Below are 25597 nucleotides of genomic sequence, written 5' to 3'. Positions count from 1 at the left end.
AGTCGCGCTTCACCCGGCTACCCTGGTAGTCCCTCGGTAGTTTCCACTCTTGGCTTCTGGGGCTCTGGGTTTTAACCCGAGGCAGTAGGGGGGGAAAGGGAGGGAAGGCGCTGAAATCCACGCGAGGCGGCGGGCTGGGGGAAGGGACGCCTGGCAGTAGGTTTTCTAGGTGCTGGCACCCGGGGAGAGCTGCCCAGGCGCCAGGCAGCCTTCCCGCTGGGCTCCCCAGTGCGCGCTAGCAAGTGACGCGACAGCTCAAGAATGGGGGAAGGGGGTGGCTACTCCTGGCGCGCGAGGTGGCTCTACGTTATTTCATTTTTGGTGGCTAGACGAACCCCTTTACCTCCCAACGGGAACTGCTGGCCCCAGGATTTTTGTCTCACAGATGGGATGATCGCTTCTCCGCGGATTCTCGAAACCACCTTAGGGAGCGACCTCCTCAAAGTCTAGGATAAAGGGGGCTGGGGCGGATGTGGACGCAGGGCAACGCCGGCTGCAGGGAGAGGGGCGGAAGCAAGCACGAAAAGGAAAAGTGATGGTGACGGGAGTAGGAAAGTTGATCTGGCGAGTTAAATGGCGTTTCCGGAGAAATCTGAAAGCTATTGGTTTACAGCAGAAGTCGAGCAAAGGGCTGTCCAGGCTCTGGAATCTCCTCAAGGGATCAAAATGGATACAATGGGTATCTTTCTCCAATAAAACTCTTTGAGGGCCGCGAGTCAAGTGGTTCAAAAGCCCGCGTCCTCCTTTCCACTCAGACTGGGGTCTCGGCCTCTCAGCCACCTCTAAAATCCGGAGAAGACGAGTGTGGCTGGCCTGGAGCGGCCGGCGGTGGGCTCCGGCCGGCCTGTACACTGGGCATGCGCAAGGGGTGGGCCGCCAGGTCGGCTTAGGGAGCCGTGACGAGTCCGGAAGCGCCTGCGCGCGCCCCTCCTCACGAGAACTAGTTTTGTTCCGTGTCCTCTGGACTGGAACCCTTAGGAGAGAACCCCCGGCAGGACCAGCCTCACGCCCGCCAGCGCCGCCGCAATGTCCAGCAACAATTTCACTTACAATGAGCAGTCCGGAGGAGGGGAGGCGACGGAGCTGGGTCAGGAGGCGACCTCAACCATTTCCCCCTCGGGCGCCTTCGGCCTCTTTAGCAGCGATTTGAAGAAGTGAGGAGAAATGTTTGTGGTGCGGGCACGGGATTGGGGAGCTGGGGTCTTCGGGGGAGAGGGCACCCAGGCTTGGGTTCCCGGGAGAGGAGTGGGGTCTCCGGAGACAGCAGCCGATCGGGGCGGCAGTGTGTCTGGTGGGTGGCTGGGGTTGGGTCAGTTGCAGGTGGTGAGAGTTGTTGGGGCGTTTGGGGTGAGTGTGTGTCGGGGTCTCTCGTAGCTTTTAAACTTTAATGGGAAAGGAACCACTTGGTGAGCCTAGGTCTCACCCCCGAGACTCTGATTGAGTTGGTCTGGGCTGGAGCACAGGAGTCTGAATTTTTGAGTATAGACTTCTAGTTAATTTAATGTTTGTTGGATCAAACGTTGAGAAATTTTCTTATTAAGGTGAAAGGAGTGTTTTGGGGTTTGAGAGTGAAAATGTGAGCCTTGCTTATGGGAAATTATTCCGTTACCCTGGAGTGTAAAAGTAGAGACGTGGTTTTAGGCATTATGAATGGACACTGTTTTATACCAACATTAATGTAAATCCAAAATAAGCATATGAGTAGAGAATATTTAAAAAGAATGTTACTATGAACACGTCTTAAACTTTTGCAAATTATAATGTGAGTTTTCAAAAACGAACATTAAGCAATATATATTTAGTTTTGTATAATGTAAGAGTGTTTTAAGTACCTCCGAGAAATGGAAAGAAATCCCCAAATTGTTTTTTTGTTTTTTTTTGGAAGGGGGGGGTTAAACTTACAGAATTCTGGTAACTTTATATTTTATTATCGTTTGTACGTTTTTCTTATTTTTAATCTTTTAGTGCTAAGCAAAATGTTCATATAATAGGTTGTTACTAGATTCATGCCTAAATTAAAGTAAAATAGCTGTGCTGGTAGCCTTGCAGATGTCAGAGGGTACATTTAAAATTTAACTTAAGCTTAACTAACAGGTTTGGGTAGTCTAGAAAGTGCTGGTAGTTGAAATTGGATTACATTTTGATTGTATTAAGATTAAATCTTATATGTTGCATGTAAAGTACAGTCTTTTTTTTTTTTCCATATTCCCAGTTTAGAGAAGTTTAAAAGTAAGATAACAGATGTCATTTTTCATTATGTGCCTAGATGATCGATTGTTCTAACAAGGAACTTGTTGCAACTCTACAGTTCTATTAGCAAAATGTTTCAACTAAATTAGCCTGTAATTCTGCATTGGTCAATTGCATGTGATTTACTTACAATTAATTTACTTTTATAGTTTGTGAACATCTAAGATGTTTTTCTTTGAGATTTTTGTCAGATTTGGACCTGATTTGGAAAAAATTTATGGGTTTGACTCTGACCTGTGCTGTCCAGGGGACCTAGCAGATTGGACTTAACATAAAAATAGCTAACATTTACTGTGTGCTTGTGCATTTGTACTCACCACTTTATATTAATTATCTCATTCTGTCCCCCTAACGACCTCATGGATTGTTACCAGATACTTATCTGATCCCATTTACAGATGAGAAAATTGGAGCACAGCACAGTGGTTAATTTGCCTAAGATCATAAAGCTAGAACACTGTACTGCCTGAATTTGAACCCAGAAGTTCTAATCTCAGAGCCCATTCTCTTGTTTAAATATGCTACTTATTAATTGATGAAATTTATGGTACTTTTATGAGAGAATGCATACAACTCATTAAAAGTTTAAAATCTTCAATAGTAGCTGTAGACAACATGGGACCTTGAAGCTTCCAGGAATTAGAAACATTTTGGCGGTTGAACTGCAGTCTAATGGAGTTCTACAGAAACAAGGAGACTCCTTTTCTGGAAGTGATCACTTAATCTCTTTTGAGCAAGTAATATTGTAATATTACTTGCCTTTTTAAAAAAAATCGAATGACAAAATTTATGTAAAAGACTTAAAGCTTACCTGTTCCTCTGCTCGAATTTTTAATGATTTACTCTGATGAACTAGGTTCAAGTTTATAAAAAAGCAACTTTTTAATAGCACAGAGCATTACCCTTTTGCATATTCACTGATTTTTAGAAATTTGCTAGATTGCTTTATCTCTGTCACTTACTCTCCTCATACATACACATACACATGTATTATTATGTCTTCTGAACCATTGGAGAATAGCTTGTATATACATCATGTCCCTTTACCCTTAAATCCTTAGTGTTTATTTAAGAACAGATATTCTCTTAAACAATCACAGTACTGATGTATTCAGGAAATTTAATATCAGTGTAATCTACAGTATGTAATCCAATTTTATAATTTGTTCCAATAAAGATTTTTTTTAAGCATTTTTTTTCTCTCTAGGACTGGATCCAGTCCAGCATCATATATTTCATTTAGTTGTCATATCTCTTTAATCTCTTTTAATCTGGAATAGTTCTTTATCCTTTTTTGTCTTTCATGACCTTGACATGTTTATGGCATACATGCCAGTTATTTTATAGCATGTTAATCAATTTGGGTTAGCTGGTATTTCCTCATGTTAATATTCAGGTTATGTATCCGTTGCGAGAATATTACTATAGGTGATGCGTCCTTCTCAGACTATTACATTCGGAGGCATAGGATACCCATCTTCATGGTGTTAATTTTCTCAGTCAAGGGGTTGTCCAGTTTCTCTACTGTATTATTTTTCCCCCCCAAATTATCTGTGGGTATACACTGAAACTGTGCACGTATCTTGGTCCTCATAATTTATACTTATGACTCCTCATTTAGCAACATCAGGGAATCTCCTGAACTGGTCTTTACTACAATGGCTGCAAAATGGTAATGTTTCAACTCTCCAACTCCCTCTACTGTTCTGCTCTTTCATTTCTTGTCCTAGAACTTTGTGTTCTTTGATGCTTCAACTAACCATCTAAAGATGCCTACCTACTTCTAATCACAGTATTATTTATGATTTCTGTTTTCTGGATTTAGTCTTACTTATCCCTTCCCCCTTTTAAACAAAACCAGCATTAGTGAGTATTAGATGGCTTTATGAAAGTGGATCCTAGACATCATTTATTAGCTAATAAGGCCTGTGTATTAAATTATTGGCTTCAACATTTTAATTTCTTCATTTAAAATATATAGAACTTATCTTTTGTACTCCATTTATTTTGCTTTTTTTTTTTTTTTTTTTTTTTTTAAGAGTTGAGGGTCTTGCTCTGTTGCCTAGGCTGGATTGCAGTGGTGCAATCACAGCTCACTGCAGCCTCAAACTCCTAGGCTCTAGCAGTTTTCCTGCCTCAGCCTCCTGAGTAGCTGGGACTGCAGGTTTGAGCCACCATACCTGGCTAATCTTTTTAATTATTTTTTTTAGAGACAGGATCCCCCTGTTTTCCAGGCTGGTCTCAAATTCCTGGACTCAAGCAATCCCACCTCAACCTCTTGAGTCACTGGGATTACAGCCTGTACTCCTCTTTAAAATGTTCTAAACTTCTATTGCTTTTAGTTGTTTTCTATGTTGCTTTCCTTTATCTTAAAAAAAAAAACTCTTTTTTTTTTTTATCTTAACCAATTTTGGTATCTGTGTATTACTGAAAAATAATAATTTGATTTCCGGATTAAACATTTAATTAGGCTTTAATTTCTGGAAAGAAACACACAAGACTAATTAATTTTTCTTAATTACAATAGTAAAGCTACTAAATTTTTAAATCTCTTTTCTTTCGAGAGAACATTGTGATAGATTAGACCAGTGGTCCCCAACCTTTTTGACACTAGGGACAGGTTTCATAGAAGATAATTTTTCCACGGACTGGGAGGTGAGGAGGGGATGATTCAAGCACATTACATTTGTTGTGCATACCTTTCTGCTAATGATAATCTATTTTTGTAGCCGCTCTCCAGCGCTAGCATCACTACCTCAGTTCCACCAAAGATGATCAGCTATTAAATTCTCATGAGTGTGCAGCCTAGATCCCTCGCATGCACAGTTGACAGTAGGGTTTGCACTCCTCTGAGAATCTAATGCCGCCACTGATCTGACAGGAGGCAAAGCCTATGTTGTGATATGAGCAATGGGAAGTGGATGTAAATACAGATGAAGCTTTCCTCGCTTGCCCACTGCTCACCTGCTGGGATGCAGCTAGGTTCCTAACAGGCCATGGACCAGTGCTAGTCCACGGCCTGGGGATGGGGAGGACCGTAGTATTAGACTGTCATTGGACCCACAGTCAGAAGACCTGATTTAAGTTGATGTTTTCCACTGGTAGTGTTACATTGTTCAAGTTGTTGATCTCTTCAAACCTCAGTTTTCTTATCTCTAGAAAGGGTGTGCTAATACTGGTCTATTTTGTGAGGTTCTCATAAGATGGTGTACTTGAAAGTGACTTTTTTTTTAGTGGACAGGAAGTAGGATTTATTGGTGGGCACAAATGAGGGGGCAGCACAGTGGAAACCCTCAGGAGTGCATATCCTACCCCTTGTCCAGGGGGCCACAATTGGGTATGTATTTAACTCCATAGCCGTCTGGGATGATCAGCTTCTCAGCTACCATGTCTTCACATTTTTCTACATTAAAGTTGGTAAAGCCCCACTTCTTTGAGATGTGGATCTTCTGGTGGCCAGGGAACTTGAAGTTGGCCTTGCAGGGCCTCAATCACCTGCTCCTTGTTCTGCAGGTTGGTGCAGATAGACATGATGACTTGGCCAAGGTGAACTCTGGCCTCAGTGCCCTGGTGCTTTCCAAAGGCATCATGCATACCTGTCTGGAACCTAGATCAGGGACAGCACAAGGTCTGACACATGAACATACATCAGAAGGGACTGTCTCCAAGGTCCCTTAGGGCAACTCATACAAGCAGCCGGCTATATACAATACCGAGGAGGCTGATGTTTGCAGCCATTGCACACTGGTCCGCACGGTCGGCTTAATTGGCTGCATGAAAGTGATTTCTAAACTAGAATATTAAGGAATACTATTTGGGAAAGTAGGTGAACTCTTCACTGAGGTGCTGACATTTTAGGTCTTAAAAGCCTGGGAAGGTTTTTGCCAGGTTGAGGGATAGGGGAGTTCTTTAGACAGAGTATGTGGAAACTAGGAGAGTTGCAAAAGAAAATGCATGTTCAGATGAAATAGAGATTTGGACATCAAAATTTAGAATAGATAGTAGTTAAATCATGTGAATCAGCAAAATCGCCCAGGGAGAACTTTTCTTGTTAGAGGAGAAGACAGTTTAAACAAAACCCAAGGGGACCCCAAAATTTAAGGTGTGAATGGAAGAACTAGAAAAAGAGACAGAGCTCAGTGGGGTAGGAAACCAGGGGAAGGCTAAAAAAAAAAAGAAGTTAATAGGAAAATTAGAAGAAGGAAATGGTCAACTGTCAGGAGTTACAGAGTGAGGACAAATAGAATGATGAAGGCTAGAAGGAGGCCCTTGTGTTTAACAACTAAAAGGTGACTTTAGCAATTAGTAATTTAGCAGTGCAATCCTGAAACACATTGAAAGTTAACATCTTTACTCCTTGCTGAAATTGAGGTGGACTTTCCATTTGTTTAGATTCACAAAGCTAATTTAGATCCAAAGACCGGTATGCTTTCTGGCTTTTTTTCTTTTTTTTCTGAACAGTGGTGAAGAAGCGGTATGCTTTCTGAAATCCATAATATTACACCAGTGTATTTACATTGCATTAATAAAGCCTGGCTTATTTTTTAACTTAAATTTTATTCATTGTCCTGTTTACAATATCAGCCATAAAAATTCCACCATATATACTCATTTCACTTTTAATGTCAGGGATTCTCAGTGAGTCTAGTATGAAGATTGCATGTGTCTGTGGTTTGTATACACTTGCAACTCTAACTTTATCTCCACAACTTTTTCTGTCTTTCAAGAAGGTATATTGAAATGCAGCTGAGTGAGATTAACCTATTTAGAGAGATGTTCTTGAATATACTTTATTAAAAATAAAAACAAGCCAGTCCCAGATGTTAGTACTTTATTAATAGTAACACATTATTTTTGATATACCTCAAAGAATCATTGTGTCTTAGTATGAGGCTTTAAACTTTTTTTATGATTGTTTCCATTTTTTATTAATAATATAGAGTGTATACTATATTTTTATTTTTTCATTTAACATTTTTTGTGGTCCAGTTGCACAGACCTTACTCTGCTTTCTTTTTACTTATCCTAGTATTTCCCATGCATACCTTCATCTCATTTGGTATTCTCATGTTATATAGTTGCTAGATGAATCTTTGTTTAATATTTATATAGAGAAATCTCTCTTTCACATACTCTTCTAATATTAAACAGTATAATCTGTATGAAGGTGCCTAGCAAAGTGTTTGGCCCATAATTTTGCTTAATAAAATATTTTCCGGTCCTTTTAGATTCTACTAACTTTTATCATCTCATTAGCCAATGTTGATAAAGAATGAAGCATGACTAATTCAGTATACCTTATCCATAGGAAAACCTGATCTGGTATCCCTATTCTGTTGTATTATACAATCATGTATAGGTCCAGAACAACCATTTTCTTCCTGGCATGGCTTGGGTCTTTACTGTGGTTAGGGTTAACTGACTTAGAATTGTCATGTAGGTGTTGAATGAACTTTACAATCAAGATTTTTAGTCTCTTTCCCAGCCTTCAAAGACATCTTTATTTCCAGCTTTGGGATTATTCCATTTGTATAGTTCATTCCTCTGTGTTTTCAGCATAAAAATGCATTACAATTATAAGATCTTTATCTTGCCTTTAAGAAGCTTAGAGTTTAGTTGGAGAGATAAGGCTAATGTGAATTAACAGTCAGTAACATGAGCATGTAATTAATGTTAAATTGTATAATCATTCCCAACTTTTAGGTATGATATACCTATTGAAATAAACCTTCATGTAAACAGTGATTTATTGAAGAAATGGAAATGCTATAATTTTGAAATGTCAAACACATTTTATTAATTATTATTATTATTATTTTGAGATAGAGTCTTGCTTTGTTGCCCAGGCTAGAGTGAGTACTGTGGCATCAGCCTAGCTCACAGCAACCTCAAACTCCTGGGCTCAAGCAATCCTGCTGCCTCAGCCTCCCCAGTAGCTGGGACTACAGGCATGTGCCACCTTGCCCAGCTAATTTTTTCCTCTATATATTAGTTGGCCAATTAATTTCTTTTTATTTATAGTAGAGACGGGGGTCTCCCTCTTGCTCAGGCTGGTTTCAAACTCCTGACCTCAAACAATCCGCCCGCCTCAGCCTCCCAGAGTACTAGGATTACAGGCGTGAGCCACCGCGCCCGGCTGAAATGTCAAACACCTTTTAGTTTGAGGTGTTGAAAATGTTGGAGCCCTGAGTTGTAAGCATAATATGGAGAGGCATGGGCTCCTTATTATGGATTACTTTCTCTTGTGCTCAGGAGTCCAGGGTTGCTGGTATGAAAATATACTCCCGTGATGATTTATTTAGCATACTATTAATGTGTTATCATCTTTAAGTGCCAAAGATTTAAATCCCTTGAGAGCTAATAATTCTAGTTTTGATAACTGATCTTGTTAATTCTGTTTAGCTGATCTAAATTTATGTTCACTATATCTGGTTCTAGAAATTTTAACGATATACTTACTTACTATATATGTAGATTGGATCCTACCTTTATATTTACAAGGGGCACATTAAATTTTAGGCAATTGCAGTGTTTTATTGATCTTTCACTAAGTAAATTTCAACATTTGTTCCAAGATGGCTCTTAGCAAAAGAAGAAAACCGTGTACTAGATGAACTTGTTGTTTTTATCTTTATATAAATAAGACAAAAGAGCTTACTACTCAAGGACTGTCATTTCAGTGGCACAGTAGGGTTCCATTTATGATATAATTTAATTCTTGAAATATACATCAAATTAAATAAGATTTTACTACATTGAACAGAAGTTTGATGAAATACTGCCTGTAAGCAGAGTCCTACTTTCTAAGAAATTAGAAGTGTTTCATTTTATTTTGCTTTGTTTGTATTTCTTTTTGAAGGAGAGTCAGTTTTGACTTTTACATTTTGTCTTTATACATATTCAAGAAATATTCATCCCTTGATGTAGGATGTTATTTTTAAAATCACTGATCTGGTGAAATCTGAGGAGAAAATCTGAAACACTTATATTTCAAGCCTTACCATTAAATCATAAGATGTGAGAAATTATGTTATTTAAAAAAATATTTAGAATTTGGAGCCACAATACTAGAGCTGAATGATTAAAACAAACAAAGCAGACAGATGGTTGGTTGAAATGTTCTTTTTTACTGCATGAGAAGTTATAAACGCTCATAGAATGACAAATGTGTTATAGTGAAATAATTTGACAGTTTTGCACTTGTGTATATAAATGAACTACTGACAAAAACAAATTGCCTGCAGTCCAAATTCAAAATTTAAAGTGAAAAGCCCAAAGTGGAATAATCAAGAAGGAAATGATTTTTCTCTATTTCATATTATTGTGAATAACATTGGTTTGTGTATTTAGGGAAGACTTATTTGGCATATTAGCTAGAAAGAGTTCATAGATCTACATAAGTCAATAATTTATAGTTAATATCTGCTGATTGATGGGCTGATTATATTGTCAATAGGAACCAACCTACTGAGAAGGCCAGTGTCTTTAATTCAGCTGAGTGAGTTGGCATGGCGGCTGTACAAGTGAGAGACTAGTGAATAGGGCTGTGCCTTAGTTTGTTTTGTGCTCCTGTAACAAAATTCCTGAGACTGGGCAATTTGTAAAGAATGTAATTTTATTTCTCATTGTTCTAAAGGCTGGGAAGTCTGAGATCAAGGAGGCACTGGAAAGTTCTGCTGTCTGATGAGGGCTGCTTTCTGCTTCTAAGATGGCTCCTTGTTGCTGCATCTTCTGGAGGGAAATAATCTATGTCCTCACATGAAGGAAGGCAGAAGGGCAAGAGAACTGAATGCCATTTGAAGCCTCTTTTATAAGGCTTAATTTCATTCATGAGGGGAGAAACCCTCATGACCTAATCATATCTTAAAGGCTCCACTTCTAAATACCATCGTATTGGCCATTAAGTTTCAACAACTGGATTTTGGAGGGGATACATTCCAACCATAGCAGGCTGGTTCCAAAATCATAAGTTGGCAGAGCTGTGCATTACCCAACTTTATTCTTGGAATGAGTTTTCTCCAAGTTTCTTAAAGCCTGGGTTAAGAATGTGGTCATGAAAGATGAGGGAGAAATTAGTAGGATGTAGAGTAGAAAGGTGGGGGCCAGATTGTATAGGACATTGTAAATCATTGTGAGGACATTGCATTTTACTCTGAGTGATAAGAGAAGCCACTGGAGGGTTTTGAGTAGAATGGGCATAGGTGGTAGTCAGTGACTTTTAAGTGCTGTTTTTATGCCAGATATATTCCTGCCTTTAAAAGGTAGGAATACTCCTACCTTTAGTAGGAGTACTTAGGACCTGTTTATTTCTATCATTTTTTGCAATAACTTAAAAAATTATAGAAGTAGTTATTGATTCAACAAATATGAGTAAAATTTATATGTGAGGCAGTGTTGTTGGATTAAGCAGTGAACAAAATGCCTGATCTCATGGACTTTGTACTCTTGGGGAGGACAACAGGCGTCTTACCCATTTTTTTTTTTTTGAGACAGAGTCTTGCTCTGTTGCCCTGGCTAGAGTGCAGTGCCTCATTGTAGCTCACTGTAACCTCTAACTCCTGGGCTCAAGCGATCCTCTTGCCCCAGCCTCTTGGGTAGCTGGGACTACAGGCAAGTGCCACCATGCCTGGCTAAGTTTTCTGTTTTTTTGTAGAGACAGGGTCTTGCTCTTGCTTTTGCTCAGGCTGGTGTCGAACTCCTGACCTCAAGCAGTCCTCCCGCCATGGCCTCCCAGAGTGCTAGGATTACAGGTGTGAGCCAACCTGCCTGGCCATCTTAACCTTTCTTAAGTGTATAGTTGAATGGCATTAAGTACATTCAAATTGTTATGCAACCATCACCACCATCTGTCTATAGAACTCTTTTCATTTTGCAAAACTGAAACTGTGTACCCATTAAATAAATCCCCATTTTCTCCTCTCCCTAGCCTCTGGCAACCAGTATTCTACTTTCTGTCTCTGTGAATTTGACAACTCTACGTACTTTGGATAAGTGGAATTCTACAGTATTTGTCCTTTTGTGACTGGTTTATTTCACTGAGCAACATGTCCTCAAAGTTTATCCATGTTGTAGCTTATGTTAAGAATTTCCTTATTTTGTATGGCTGAATAATATTCCATTGTATGGATATATCACATTTTGTTTATCCATTTATCTCTTAATACAAGGAACTTGTATTATTACTTCTACCTTTTGGCCACAGTGAATAATAGTGATGTAAATATGGACACACAAATATCTGTTTAAGACTCTGTTTTCAATTCTTTTAGGTATTTGAGGCTGTCCCTGAAAGTATCCATCCATTGTTAATATGATGAGAATGGTTACATATAGAAAAGTCTATATCAAGAAGTGGAGGCCTGGTGTGGTGGCTCATGCCTGTAATCTTAGCACTCTGGGAGGCTGATGTGGGAGGATCGTTTGAGCTCAGGAGTTCGAGACTAGCCTAAGCAAGAGTGAGACTCCATCTCTACTAAAAATAGAAAAAAATTAGCTGGACAGGCCGGGCGTGGTGGCTCACGCCTGTAATCCTAGCACTCTGGGAGGCCGAGGGGGGTGGATTGCTCAAGGTTGGAGTTCGAAACCAGCCTGAGGGAGACTCCGTCTCTGCTAAAAATAGAAAGAAATTACTTGACCAACTAAAAATATATACACAAAAGAAAAAAAAATTAGCTGGGCATGGTGGCACATGCCTGTAGTCCCTGCTACTCAGGAGGCTGAGGCAGCAGGATCGCTTGAGCCCAGGAGATTGAGGTTGCTGTGAGCTAGGCTGACGCCACGGCACTCACTCTAGCCTGAGCAAAAAAGTGAGACTCTTGTCTCAAAAAAAAAAAAAAAAAAAAAGAAATTAGCTGGACAACTAAAAATATACATAGAAAAAATTAACCAGGCATGATGGTTAATAATAACTACAGACTGCATGCCTGTAGTCTCAGCTAATTGGGAGGCTGAGGCAGAAGGATCGCTTGAGCCTAGGAGTTTAAGGTTGCTGTGAGCTAGGCTGACGACACAGTACTCTACTCAGGGCAACAGAGTGAGTCTCTGTCTCAAAAAACAATAAAAAAAAAAGGTCTGTTCTTGAGATCATATGTGGTTATTTTTTTTTTTTTTTTTTTTTTTTTTTGAGACAGAGTCTCGCTTTTGTTGCCCAGGCTAGAGTGAGTGCCGTGGCGTCAGCCTAGCTCACAGCAACCTCAAACTCCTGGGCTCGAGTGATCCTTCTGCCTCAGCCTCCCGGGTAGCTGGGACTACAGGCATGCGCCACCATGCCCGGCTAATTTTTTCTATATATATTAGTTGGCCAATTAGTTTCTTTCTATTTATAGTAGAGACGGGGTCTCGCTCTTGCTCAGGCTGGTTTTGAACTCCTGACCTTGAGCAATCCGCCCGCCTCGGCCTCCCAAGAGCTAGGATTACAGGCGTGAGCCACAGCGCCCGGCCCATATGTGGTTATTGATCTCAAACTCCTGGGGTCAAGCGATCCTCCTGCAGCAGCCTCCTGAGTACCTTATTTCCCTGAAATAAGACCTACCCATAAAATAAGCCCCAGCAGGATTTCCAAGCATTTGCCCAATATAAGCCCTACCCTGAAAATAAGACCTAGGCGTGGCTACCCAGCCTATCTGCACAACCCATGCATTTGGTTGCGGATCAGTAAAGAAGATGAGCAGCCCTTCTCATCTGCTCCATTGTGACAGCTACTATCCCAGAGGTGACCGGAAAGGTGCGGGCAGCCCTACCAACAAGGTTGGCTCCCCCTGTCAGGTCCTGGCCATCCTGTGTGTGCTGCAAGCTGAGGCTTTGAGGGGAAAATAACACATCCCCTGAAAATAAGCCCTAGGGTGTCTTCTTGAGGAAAAATAAATATAAGACCCTGCCATATTTTCGGGGAAACACGGTAGCTGGGTCTATAGCTGTGTACCACCACACTTGGCTTTATGTGTGGTTATTGAAAAGGTCATTGTAAACATACTTGGGAATGAAACAAAACATAAAAACGTAGTATTTGAAGTACATTAACCGAAATAATGTGAATAGTCAGTTTACTAAAGAAAGAATACAAATGGCTCCTATACGAAAAATCTGAGGAACACAAACATTCTTCCTGCTTTCTTTTAGGAAATAATGGTGATAATAGGGTGTTTTTATCACACATACATTCTGAGAAATATGTCTTTAGGTGATTTCATCTTTGAGCAAGCACCATAGAGTATACTTACATAAACCTAAAATATGGTATAGCCTGTACACCTAGACCAGGCATCCTCAAATTATGGCCTGTGGGCCACATGCCGCCTGCCTAGGACATTTATCCAGACCCCGGGGTGTTTTTGCTCCAGCTGCTTGTTTTGCTTAGCAACCAACTCGTCCTGGGCCCACAGTGTGCACTATCCAATGGTCTGAGGGACAGTGAACTGGCCCCCTGTTTAAAAAGTTTGAGGACCCTTGACCTAGACTAAATGCTGTAGCTTATTGCCTCTAGGCTACAAACCTGTACAGCACGTTACTGTCTTGAATACTGTAGGCAGTTGTAACACAATAGTATATGTATATCTAAACATAGAAAAGGTACAAGTGAAAATATCTCATAGGACCTATGAGATAGGAATTATCTCATAGGACCACTGTTGTATATGCTGTCCGTTGTTGACTGAAATGTTATGTGGTACATGACATTTCATTTGGCAAAATGAAAAGTGGGCAGCCCCATCTTATTAGCAAGAATTTTTGTTGAAATTTTATTTATTCCCTGAAATCTAGAAGTCTGGAGCACTCTTCTGAATATTTGAGGTCACTACCTTCGGAGGGCAATAAGAATTTTACAGATACTTTTATGTACTTTAATAATATCAAAATAGGCGATTCATTTAACATTACATGTTATAGAAATGCTAATGTTAATTAAAAGTAAAATAAATAAAGTTAGAGATAGTTCTTATAAATAGCTTCTGCCTATTTGACAATATCAACAATTATAAAATATTATAACAATGTTTTTCTCAAGGTCAGTGGATACTTGAACATTTTTTTAAGAGAGAGTATGTGGTTAAGTACCTGGAAGTCAGAGATAATTTTTACTTACATAGACACACACACACACACACACACACACACACACACACACTTACACACACACATACGAGTCCCATCTATTTTGGTACTTTGTATATTACTTGAATAATTTTGGATGACATTGACCACAAATGATTTTTTTCCTTCCTTTTTCCTTAGCATTCTTAGTATTTTAAAACTGGATTTTATTCATGTAGCAAGTTTCAAGATAATTTGGTTGATGTATATATTTTATATTTCAAAAATTTAAAACCGCATGGGAAAATAAGATATTCTTTTAAAAACAAGGATTAATTTTAGATGAGAATTTTTTTAAAAAAATAATCATGTAAACTTCAGTGATTTGCACTTTTAGATTCTTTTCCTGTCAAGTAGGGATTTGTAGGACCCTTTTTCTGTTTCTGGGTCTACATAGCCTTCATCAGGAAACCTGGAGGGGCCAATGTGACTTCAAAAAAATATTGTGCTAAAAAACACATAACGTTAAAATTACCATCTTACCCGTTTTAAGTGTAACTCTGTTCACATTGTTCTGCAACATCTCTAGAACTTTTTCATCTTGTAACACTGCCATATAACTTTTTAAAAACTAAACTTTTTACTGAGATTTTCAAGTTCTTCAGGGACAAAGCTTATCTAAGGTAGAGATTGCATATTGGTTTCCTCAATTCCCTATACAGAATGCTGATCCAAATTCATCAGATGGAAAACTTGCCTTCTGTGGCCTTGGAAAGTTTTTTTTTTTTTTAAAGAATTTAAAAATTAATTTAGCTTTTAGCTGGCATATCTTATTAACACAGTTGCAGAAAACTTATATTTATACTACTAAAGTTTATGAATTTCTTGGAGGAAAATCTAATACTAATACTCAAACTTGATGCACAAACTGACTCTTTGGCATGTCTGTGTTTATGTCCATCTGTTACCGTGGCACCATGCCCATTATTATGGTGGCATGCCAATAGCAGTGAGCCATGTGAGCCAACAAAGATGAATTGTTTGGATGAAATACGCTATTCTGTAATACTAATTAATTTTGAGCTGATGAATCTACATGAGATAATGTTAACCAAATACAGTCAAAGGAATGTCAGTGAAAATAAAATTTATTTTGACTTCTGCAGAAGTGTATCACAGATGTTTTAGAGTACCGTTGAGAATAATCAGAATCAGTGTTTACTATGGTTCCAATGATCAGTTTTCTTTTCATAAAAATTTTGAGTTTGAAAGAAAAAAATATAATTTTTCTTGTGGTAGATTATAGATTAGAGAGGAAATAGAGGTGACACTTTAGGTCATGGATTTTATACTTCTTATAAGGTACTACTTTATAGTTCCTGAAATATATTTTTAATATAGTTAACTATATAGCAGAAATTGACAGTAATTTGGTGAATGGGAAGAATGTTGGATTTTAAAATAAGACTCAAGTTTAATTCCTTGCTTTGCTATTCCCTAGTTCTGTAATGATATACTTAAAAATTGTATGATTTTAGAATTTCTTACATATTGTATCATCTTTTACTTGTATGTTGCCCTTATATATTCTGAGCCTTGATTTACTCATCTATCAAATGGGAATAATAGCCACACATGCTTCATAGAGACTTTGTGATACTAACGATAGTGTTGTAAGCTCCAGAAAAATAATACCATTATTAAGTGGTTAATTATATATTATATATTATAAATGCAAGGTATGTTAGTGGTAAATTAGTCAATAATATGAAAAGGATATAACTTCTAATCCCATATTCACAGAGATACCACAATGAACAAGTTCTTATGTATCCTTCCAGAAAAATTTAAAAAAATTAAATGATAATATATACTATACGTGTCTTGCTTTTCACTTAATGTATGCTAGAGATTTTTCCATATCAGCATGTGATAATATTTCAATCTTTTTAACTACTGTGTTGTGACTACCCATTCTTAGTTTATTGCATTACCTATTTTAATTCTTTGTGTACTACTAATGTGGTCTATGTTTCTTTATGTTTTCCTTGCTCCTCCTCTTCTTTTCTTCCTTTCTCCCTCCCTTCCTCCATCTTTCTTTTTTCCTCTGTCTTTCCCCTTAAACTGCCCATTCCTCATTCACTATCCCTTACAGTCTTGAAATGTAAGTCCTAGCCAGGTGAGGGCAGTGGCTTGTACCTATAGTCCCAGCTACTCAGGGGGCCCAGGCAAGAACCCAGGAATTCACGTTCAGCCTCGGCAACACAGGGAGACCCTGTTTCTTAAAAAAAAAGGAGAGAATGTAACTCCTAGGAGGTCAGAGACTCCAAAACTTAGAGAAGTTCCTGACACATGGTGGGTGTTGAATAAATACATTTGCTAGGACCAGTGATTTATGATTTCATTAAGTTTTCATAACAACCTATTTGAAATAGACACCAACTTTTTATCTTGTTGATTTTTCTCTATTGGATGTTGATTTCTATTTTATTGAGTTATTTTTATTGTTTCCTTACTTGTACTTTAAATTCAATTTAATGTTCTTTTTCTAGCTTTTTTGAGATGGAAACTTAAATCATTGATTTTCAATATTTCTTATTTTATATTGCATTTAGAAATATAAATTTGTTTCTAAGTATTGCTTTAGCTGTGTCCCATGAGTTGCAAAATGTTGCAGTTTCATTCAGTTCCAAATATCTTCTAGCTTATCTGATGGTTTTATCTTTGGCCTATAGGTCATTTAAAGTGTGTTGCTTATATTTCCTAACATCTAGGCATTTTCTAGTTATTTTTCTATTATTGGTTTCTAGTTAGATTTCACATACTCTATATGATTTTAGAATTTTCAAATTTGTTGAAACCCTTATCCAGCATATACTCTGTTTTGAAGGATATTTTCAGTGGGTGTAGAATTCTATGCTGGTATTTTTTTTCCTTCCAGACCTTTAAATATGTCATTCCATTATCTTCTGGCCTATATCATGTCTGTTGAAAAGTTGCCTAGTAGGATTATTATTGATTCTCTTAAGACAGGGGTCAGCAAACTGCCCACACATTTATGTAAATAAAGTTTTATTAGAACAAAGACATACACATTTGTTTGTGTATTGTCTGTAGCTGCTTTCATGCTACAATAGCAGAGTTGAGTAGTTATAACAGAGATGGTATGGCCAGTAAAGCTTAAAATATTTGCTATCTGGCCCTTTACAGGTAAGGTTTCTTGACCCCTGTCTTAAGGTAATGTCTTTATTTTCTGGATACTTTTAAGAGTTTTCTTACTGTCTTTTGTGTTCAGCAGTTGTGACTGTGCTGTGTCTGCTATAGTTTTCTTTGCCCTTTTTTCCTAAGATCTTCAAATATGTGAGGTCATGTCTTACATCTATTTAGAATAATTCTTAACCGTTATCTCTTGAAATACTGCTTTTGTCTCATTCTGTCTTCACTTTTGGAACTCTAATTAGAGATATATTAGGTATTTTGACTATATCTCATGTTTCTGATGCTCTGCTCTGTGTTTCCTGTTCTTTTATTTCAATTTGTGTAAGTTGCTGCCACCTGCTTTCAAGTTTTATAATCCTGCCTTCAGCTATTTCCAGTCTGTTGTTAAGGCAATTCATTGTGTTCTTAATTTCAGATACTGAATTTTTTAGTTCTGAATGTCCATTTATTTTGTATAGTTTCTACTTCTTGTTGACTTTTTCTGTTGTTTTACCTGTTTTGTCTATCTTTTCCTATATTTTCCTGACCATATTAATTGTAATTATTTTAAAGTCCCTGTCTGATAACTCTAGTATCTGCATCACTCATAAGTCTCTTCCTTTCCTCCCCTGCCTCCTTCCTTCTTTCTATCAATCCATCATTTTTTCCTGTTTTTAGCTTGCCTCATAAGTTTTGATCAGATGCTACGTATTTGGGATTAAAAAAATTGATGCGGCTTTGAGATAATATCTTCTTCCAAAGAGGGTTGTATTATTTTTTCCGACAGGCAAATGAGTATAATCAGATCACTTTGATCTTGTTGAAGCTCAGTTTTATACTTTTTAAGGTCTTGTTTAGTTCAATTTTTCTTATTTATTTATTCAGAGACAAGGTCTTATTTTGTCACTCAGGCTGGAATGTAGTTGTGTGATCATAGCTCATTGCAGCCTTTGACTCCTGGGCTCAAGTGATCTTCCTGCCTCAGCCTTCCCAGTAGCTAGGACTACAGTTGTGTGTCATTGTGTCTAGCTAATTTTTAAAATTTTCCATAGAGAGGGGGATCTCGCTATGTTGCCCATGCTGGTTTTGAACTCCTGGCCTCAAGCAGTCCTCCCATCTTGACCTACCAAAGTGCTAGGATTGCAGGTGTGAGCCAGCATGGCTGGCCTATTTCAGTTTTTCTTATGCTCCTAGAACATCACCCTTTCTGTTCTGTATGGCCCTTTAGTAGTCTTAATGGAAAGCCCAGGATATTTACTAAGTCCTTTCTCCTTAGGAGAAACTTGAACTGTACCTTCTTTTCCCAGCAGTGTGTGGTTGCAGAAATTTTTGCTCACGTATCTTACTACCCAGCTGCTGTTTTTTGCTGGTTTCCTGGAATCTCATCCTGTGAAAATGTAGCTACTTGAAGGGAGTTTGTGCACAGATTTTTGTGCACCTTTTTACTGGTTCCCGCCTCTGTGATTTTGCCCTTCAAGTTTCAGTCACTCTGGTAGCTCTGAACTTCAATATCTATTTCCTCAGTCCATTAAGACTATGACTTCTCCTTCGGCTCTATTCTGCCACTTGGCAGTTTGGGGATATGTGCTCTTGGGAAAAAGCTGATGTGAATGAGGAACTCACCATGTGTGCTTCTCTTCTTTCAAAGATTGTGTTCCCTTGAGTCCTGCCTGAATTTGTGGATTTTCAGTGTCTTCAGAAAGTTATTTAATATTATATATGTATATATGTTTGTGTGTGTGTGTGTGTATATATATATATTTTCAGCTTTTATATTTGTCTGTGGAGTCTTTTATATGCTACTGCGTTGTTGACAGATAGGGAAGTCCCTATAGTGTATTCTGAACATAGCAGCCAGAATGATACTGGAAAATATATCAGATCATGATTCTCCTCTGTTCAAAACCCTCTAGTAATTCCTTATTTCATTCAGAGTAAACACCAAAACCTTTAGAACTATTTAACCTCCTTGCATTGATTGTCTCTTTCACCTGGAGTGCTCTTCCTCTGTGTCCCCTGCCCCTGCTCCCCAAATATCTGCATAGCTAGTACCTCCCCTTGCAAATCTTGGTTCAGATGTTCCTTTTTTTTTTTATTTAGCTTACTTAAACCACCCTATTTAAAATTGCCTCCTCCTTTCCCGTCTGCATTCTCTCTCCCTCTGTTTTATTTTTTTCCTATGTCAACTCATGACTTATAATTTTCTTATTTATGTTTGTTGTTTCTTAAACTTTCTGCGGTGAAATCTCTATGAGGGCAAGGTTTCTTTCTTTCTTTTTTTTTTGGTTCATTTGTGGGTCACAAATACAAATGGAGAACCAGATGAGAGTAGAGTGAACCTAAAGGAGGAGGAAATTTCAAGATGAAAGCAGTCAAATACAGTTCTGTCAAATATAGAGGAATAATCTAAAACTATTATGAGATTTTGCATTGGATTTTTTAATTAGGAGGTTATTTATTGCCCTGTGTGAGAAAAGTTTTAATTGAAGACTGAGAGAGAAAAGGAAGATTACCAGGGAATGAGGAAGTAGCTATAGTAATTACAGACTACTTCCTTTTTAGTCTTGTGAGGAAATTGGGGAGGAAATGTTCATATTTACTTGGATAATTTATGGTTCCTCCTTTTAGAAAGTAAATAGATGGGTGAGTAGATGGTTAAAGGCACTAGCAATGGTAGTTGAAGTTTTTTGTTTTTACTCTCTCTTGCATTTATTAAGAGAATGCTTTGTGCCAAAAGCTATATACAAGGTTTTGAGCATCATCCAAGGAAAATGTAGGCTCTAACTGAACTAAAAGCATTATTTTTAAGCCCTAATGTGCACAAAACCTTATTAAGAAGGCCAATCTCTTTGACTACACAGCACTAGGAAAGGTAAATTCTGACTTTGGTTTACAGCCTTTTTCTGCGTATCTGTTCATTTTTTGCAATGCAGTCCATTGGGTATAGCATCTTTTATTTGAGTGGTTCTCAAAAAGGAAGTGCCAATATTGTTAGAGTTTTTTGTCAGGGCTCTGTAAAAGTCCAACCCCTCCCCCAAAAAAGATTTTAATGAATCCTTTTTAGAGGCATACCTCTGATCAGAAATCACTATTCCTTATAACCTTTCTAATCCGTAATTCTTGGATTTGAGTTACAGGTGTTGCTTTCCATGGTACACCTTTTTTGGTGAGTGTTTTGAGAAAAAAGAAGATAACTGTGGTGCAGTGCTCTCAAACTGAAGCCCCCCCCCTTTTTTCTCCTTTTAAATTTCCAGTCCATTATGGATGGATACTTCTACAAAATATCATAAAAAAATAAATTATTAGAAAAGTAAAATGAAAAAAGCATATTAAGTACAAGTATCAATTTTTAAAATTAAATTCAATAAAAAATAAAATTACATTGTCAGATCTCTGTCAAGTTTCTAAATAAGCTGACTCTAAATTTGATACATAGCAGTGGCTCATGGGGTAGTCACAAAAGTTTGTGAATTTGGTAATGATTCTCCAACCAGACTTTTTCAGATCATGCTTCGAGTAGCATGTAAAAGACCTAACATACTGTGTAAAAGACCTAACATTTCCTATGTTCTAATATGTTACTTGTAAAATTTTGCCTTTAGATTATAGTTAGTAGTTTATGCTGATACAGAAATAAGAATAAATTTCCTGGTAATAGTAAGGTTTACTTTATGTATTCTTCTCTATTCCCTGAAACTTAAAACAGGCTCCTTTCGAACATGAAAGGAAAAGTTATACCGTTTAACACCACAAGATGTCACTTATGTAAAAATAAAGTTGGTATCCTTATACTCAAAGAGAGAAACCCATTGGTAACTAGGTAAATTAAAAATGTATATATTTGAAACAAGTTTTGGTTCTCAGCATAGATTCAAGGAAAATGTTTCTAATTCAGCATTATTTTGACTTAACTATTGATATTTAGCAAAAAATTCCTTAATATCTAAGATTTGTGTAATAATACATGTTAATGGATCATATTTGAATTGACATAATGAAGGAGGTAGACCTAAAATGACTCAATAGTAGTGAATATATTTTGAAAGTAAGGTAGGTGTTATGGTACTAACTCTGCAAAATCTTTATTGTCTTGGTGACACACTGAGGAGTTTGGGGAGAAATATGTAATTTATATCAGAATTTCTAATCTTTATGGTGGATATGTGAAAAGTTGAATATTATATCAAGTTGACACAGTACCTAGAATTTTTCTTGTCTCTTTTCTCTGAACCTCAAATTTATTAGCTTTTATGCTTGTATTAACATAAAAGATATTTGTATTTGTTGTTGAAGACTAGCTTTCTGTGAAACACAGAGCAAAACCTTTGACTTTAATATTAGGGTTCTGTTTTCTTGTTTGAAAGAGCAGGTAGTTGGGGAGGGGACTGTGGCAACTAGGGCTGAAGAGTAACAAACCAAGTTTCCATCAGTGCATGAATAAGATTTGATTATGTTTGGGGTTAGAGATTGTTAAGTGCTAAAAATTGACACTTAATCCCGCTTCATTGCTTACTCCTGTTTCTAGAAAACACTCGTGGGAGTCAATGGTGGAACACACTTGGGGAAAAGAAAAGGGCCACAAGTAGGAGAAAATTATTCTTTTTGGCATATATATGGGTGATCATATCTCTTTTCTGTTTAGTTCCTATCTAATGACTTGTATTTTTTTGCTTTCCTACCCTCTAGTAAGGTATTTTAAGGTTTCTTTTAGGTTTTTCGTTTCTAAATGTATACATCATCATGAAGTAAAATGGGAAAATAGCAAAAGGTAGAAGAAAAAAATAAAGTCATGTATGTGTGGTTTCATGAATTTTTCCTCCATTTTTGTTAACTGTGAAATGTGAAAGAACCTGAGAAGCTTTAAGAAGGGATTCATTTAGAATGAATTTATCATTAAGGTGAACATTTATATATATTTAGTAGTTGTTTATCCTCGAGATAGTTTTTATATATTGCCGTCTGTACTATTTCAATATTTTCTAGCTGTATTTTTTTTTTTTTTTTTTTTTTTGAGACAGAGTCTCTCTTTGTTGCCCAGGCTAGAGTGAGTGCCATGGCATCAGCTTAGCTCACAGCAACCTCAAACTCCTGGGCACAGGCAATCCTGCTGCCTCAGCCTCCCGAGTAGCTGGCATGTGCCACCATGCCCAGCTAATTTTTTTCTATATATATTAGTTGGCCAATTAATTTCTTTATATGTATAGTAGAGACGGGGTCTTGCTCTTGCTCAGGCTGGTTTCAAACTCGGGACCTCGAGCAATCTGCCTGCCTCGGCCTCCCAGAGTGCTAGGATTACAGGCGTGAACCACCACACCTGGCCTAGATAGGTGTTTTAATTAATTACTTTTGGTGTTTCACTAGTGGTCACCATAATATTTAATTTTATGAGCTGCTTAGAAAGTAAGAGTAATTTTTTTCATAATAAATTTCATTGCTTTTTTTTTTTTTAGAAAAAATGTGCCTAGCTTTTACTTATTTTTTTTTCCTCCAATGACAGTTTGTAACATTTAACCTCTGTTTTAGTTTACTAGGGCTGCCATAACAAAATGCCACAGACTGGGTGGCAAATCAATAGAAATTTATTTTCTCACAATTCTGGAGGCTGGATGTCTAAGATTGAGGTGTCAGCAGGTTTGTTTTTTTCTGAGGCTTCTCTCCTTGGCTTGTAGATGGCCACCTTCTGGCTGCAGTTACTTAACATTGCCCATCATATTATTTCTAATTCTTACAAAAACAATGATATATTTCAAACTGTTTAATGTGCAATCTAAGTATGAATTTTATTTTTCTTTTTTGTAACAGGAATGAAGATCTAAAACAAATGTTGGAGAGCAACAAAGATTCTGCTAAATTGGATGCTATGAAGCGAATTGTTGGGGTAGGTAAAAACTAGATTACTTGGATTTAAGGAAATGGACAAGTGATTATAGTATATTAAATATCTATTAGATATTTTAGATACCAAATCTAACATCCCATTTACCCTTTATTATTAAATTAGAATTCCCTGTCTAAAAATGTTAAGGAAGGAGGTATGGTATGGAAGTATCAAAATCAAGCAACTTGGGTTTTCATTTCATCTTTTCTCAGTTTTAATTTTCCTATCTCTAATATCAAGATATTTCTCCTATGTGAATGAGGGAGTTAAATAATTTTGAAGATAAAATAAGATAATACATAATCCTATTTTGACTTCCTCAAAGAGGGTTACCAAAGGATTTTTTTCTTTGTCATTTCATTACCTAATTATTGGCAGCATTCTTTCTTCTGTTTTTCAAATTCCATTACTAGCAGTAGAAATACTTTATTCAGTGTAGTGGCCTAAAGCTTTTAATAAGTATTATTAAATATAAGAGCATTCACCGGTTTTCAGCTGTAATGCAAAATCAAACAATTGACTAATATGTTATTAGAGGGATTCCATTGCCAGAAACTAAAGATTTAATTCCTAATCATATATATCATCTTTAATAAAATATTGTTACAACTTGTGTTGCAATCTTTCTATATATTCATTTTATGTTTCACATTCACATGGAAAACTGGCTTAATTTCAGTGACTATCTAATGCTAAACAGTCCTGCTTTTGTTTCAGTAGAATTAAATTTATAAAACCCATTTTTCTTATTACTACTCTGCATTTTTTTTTTTTTTTTTTTGAGACAGAGTCTCTCTCTATTGCCCGACTAGAGTGCCGTGGCGTCAGCCTAGCTCACAGCAACCTCAGATTCTTAGGCTCAAGCAATCCTTCTGCCTCAGCCTTCTGAGTAGCTGGGTCTACAGGCATGCACCACCATGCCCGGCTAATTTTTTCTATATATTTTTAGTTGGCCAATTAATTTCTTTCTATTTTTAGTAGAGACAGGGTCTTGCTCTTGCTCAGGCTGGTTTCGAACTCCTGACCTTGAGTGATCCTCCCGCCTCAGCCTCCCAGAGACTAGGATTACAGGCGTGAGCCACCGTGCCTGCTACTACTCTTGCTTTTTATCTCCACCATTACTAATTTTATTTTTGACATACTTTTATATAAGGTCAAAATATGTATTTGCACAAATAAATGCTACTGTAATAAGATGAGAACACAGCTAAAGTGGTACTCTTTTCCAGCAGGCAGTGCCATCATATGAAAGCTTGAAATCTCCTTTTTTTCTTGATATATTAAGGTACACATCCCATCTATGAAAGATGGTTAATAGGTATCCATATGCTCTTGTTAAAAAGTGAGGTGATATGAAAAATATCAAATATATGAAAGTCAAGGAGTAATTGTGACTTTGTATCTGTAGGACACCTATAAATGACTTCATCTTTGCTTTCAGGTTTATGGTATTTGGCAATGTGATGAAAATTTTGAGGATCCTATTTAAAATTTTTGCTTTGTTAATGTTATACTTTATACATAAGAATGTTTATGGACAGGCATTTCTTGCTTTATATGGTTGTTGTGCACATGAATTTCAATGACAACAGTTAAATTGTATCAGTTCCCTAACAGTATGGTTCAGATTTCACCTACCATGATATATTAACTGAGTAATTGTACATGTGCAAACTTCTCATTTGCTGTCTACACATTACTATGTAAATTATAGATGTGCATCATGTCACCAATCATGTCATTTCTTTCAGAACCTGTCAGTGATTAGTCACTGTGCATCTGTTATTCAGTTCATGCATAGACAGCAAAGCATACAGTTGTGTTGCCTCCTTGTTTCCCAGTGAGAAATGTGTGACATTTTACAAAAATGAGTATTTGAAGAGGGATTTGGTCAACAAAGATGAAAGTGCAGCAAAGAAATGAAAAATGATAACACTAGAAATTCAGAACATGATCTGGAACATGATATTTTTTAACTGTTGGAAAATGATTAGTAATTAAAAATTATTCTTTTAACAGTAATATAAATATCACATATATTAATCACTTATGTAAGTGATATAAATATAGATTTGTACATTTTTAAATAATTATGAGGTATAAAAAGTAAAAGTTTTATCTTCCAAATTTTAGAATCAAATTGTCAAGTTCTATTAAAAAATGGTTTTTTTAGCCAGACATGGTGGCATGTGCCTGTAGTCTCAGCTACTCGAGAGGGCTAGGCTGACGCCACGGCACTCT

General features: G+C 37.2%; 1 protein-coding gene, 1 long non-coding RNA gene and 1 pseudogene across 7 annotated transcripts in view; 1 reads left to right on the top strand and 2 right to left on the bottom strand.

Moving 5' to 3' along the window:
• The window catches only part of LOC105872618 (uncharacterized), a 53239-nt gene extending 52408 nt beyond the window's left edge, over positions 1 to 831 (bottom strand). Inside the window, exon 1 of one of the 2 annotated variants that reach the window (XR_012921699.1) lies at positions 344 to 831. This is a non-coding gene — a long non-coding RNA (uncharacterized LOC105872618). The remainder of the gene's footprint in view (positions 1 to 343) is intronic. The other variant, XR_001154654.3, reaches the window with a different exon arrangement.
• The window catches only part of AP3B1 (adaptor related protein complex 3 subunit beta 1), a 227706-nt gene continuing 202934 nt past the window's right edge, over positions 826 to 25597 (top strand). For 4 of the 5 annotated variants that reach the window (XR_012921698.1, XM_012766761.2, XM_012766762.3 and 1 more), the window contains exons 1-2: positions 826 to 1154; positions 23281 to 23356. Coding sequence is in view for 4 of the 5 variants with exons in the window: in XM_012766761.2 (XP_012622215.2) it covers positions 1027 to 1154; positions 23281 to 23356 (204 nt within the window). In the remaining variant the exon portion in view is untranslated. Of the gene's footprint in view, positions 1174 to 23280; positions 23357 to 25597 lie in introns of all 5 variants that reach the window. The other variant, XM_076008138.1, reaches the window with a different exon arrangement.
• LOC142874203 (uncharacterized) lies at positions 5907 to 6026 on the bottom strand (annotated as a pseudogene).

Source organism: Microcebus murinus, chromosome 11 (assembly GCF_040939455.1).
Source record: "Microcebus murinus isolate Inina chromosome 11, M.murinus_Inina_mat1.0, whole genome shotgun sequence".
Taxonomy (NCBI): Eukaryota; Metazoa; Chordata; class Mammalia; order Primates; family Cheirogaleidae; genus Microcebus; species Microcebus murinus.
This window is presented reverse-complemented; position numbering and strand designations above follow the sequence as displayed.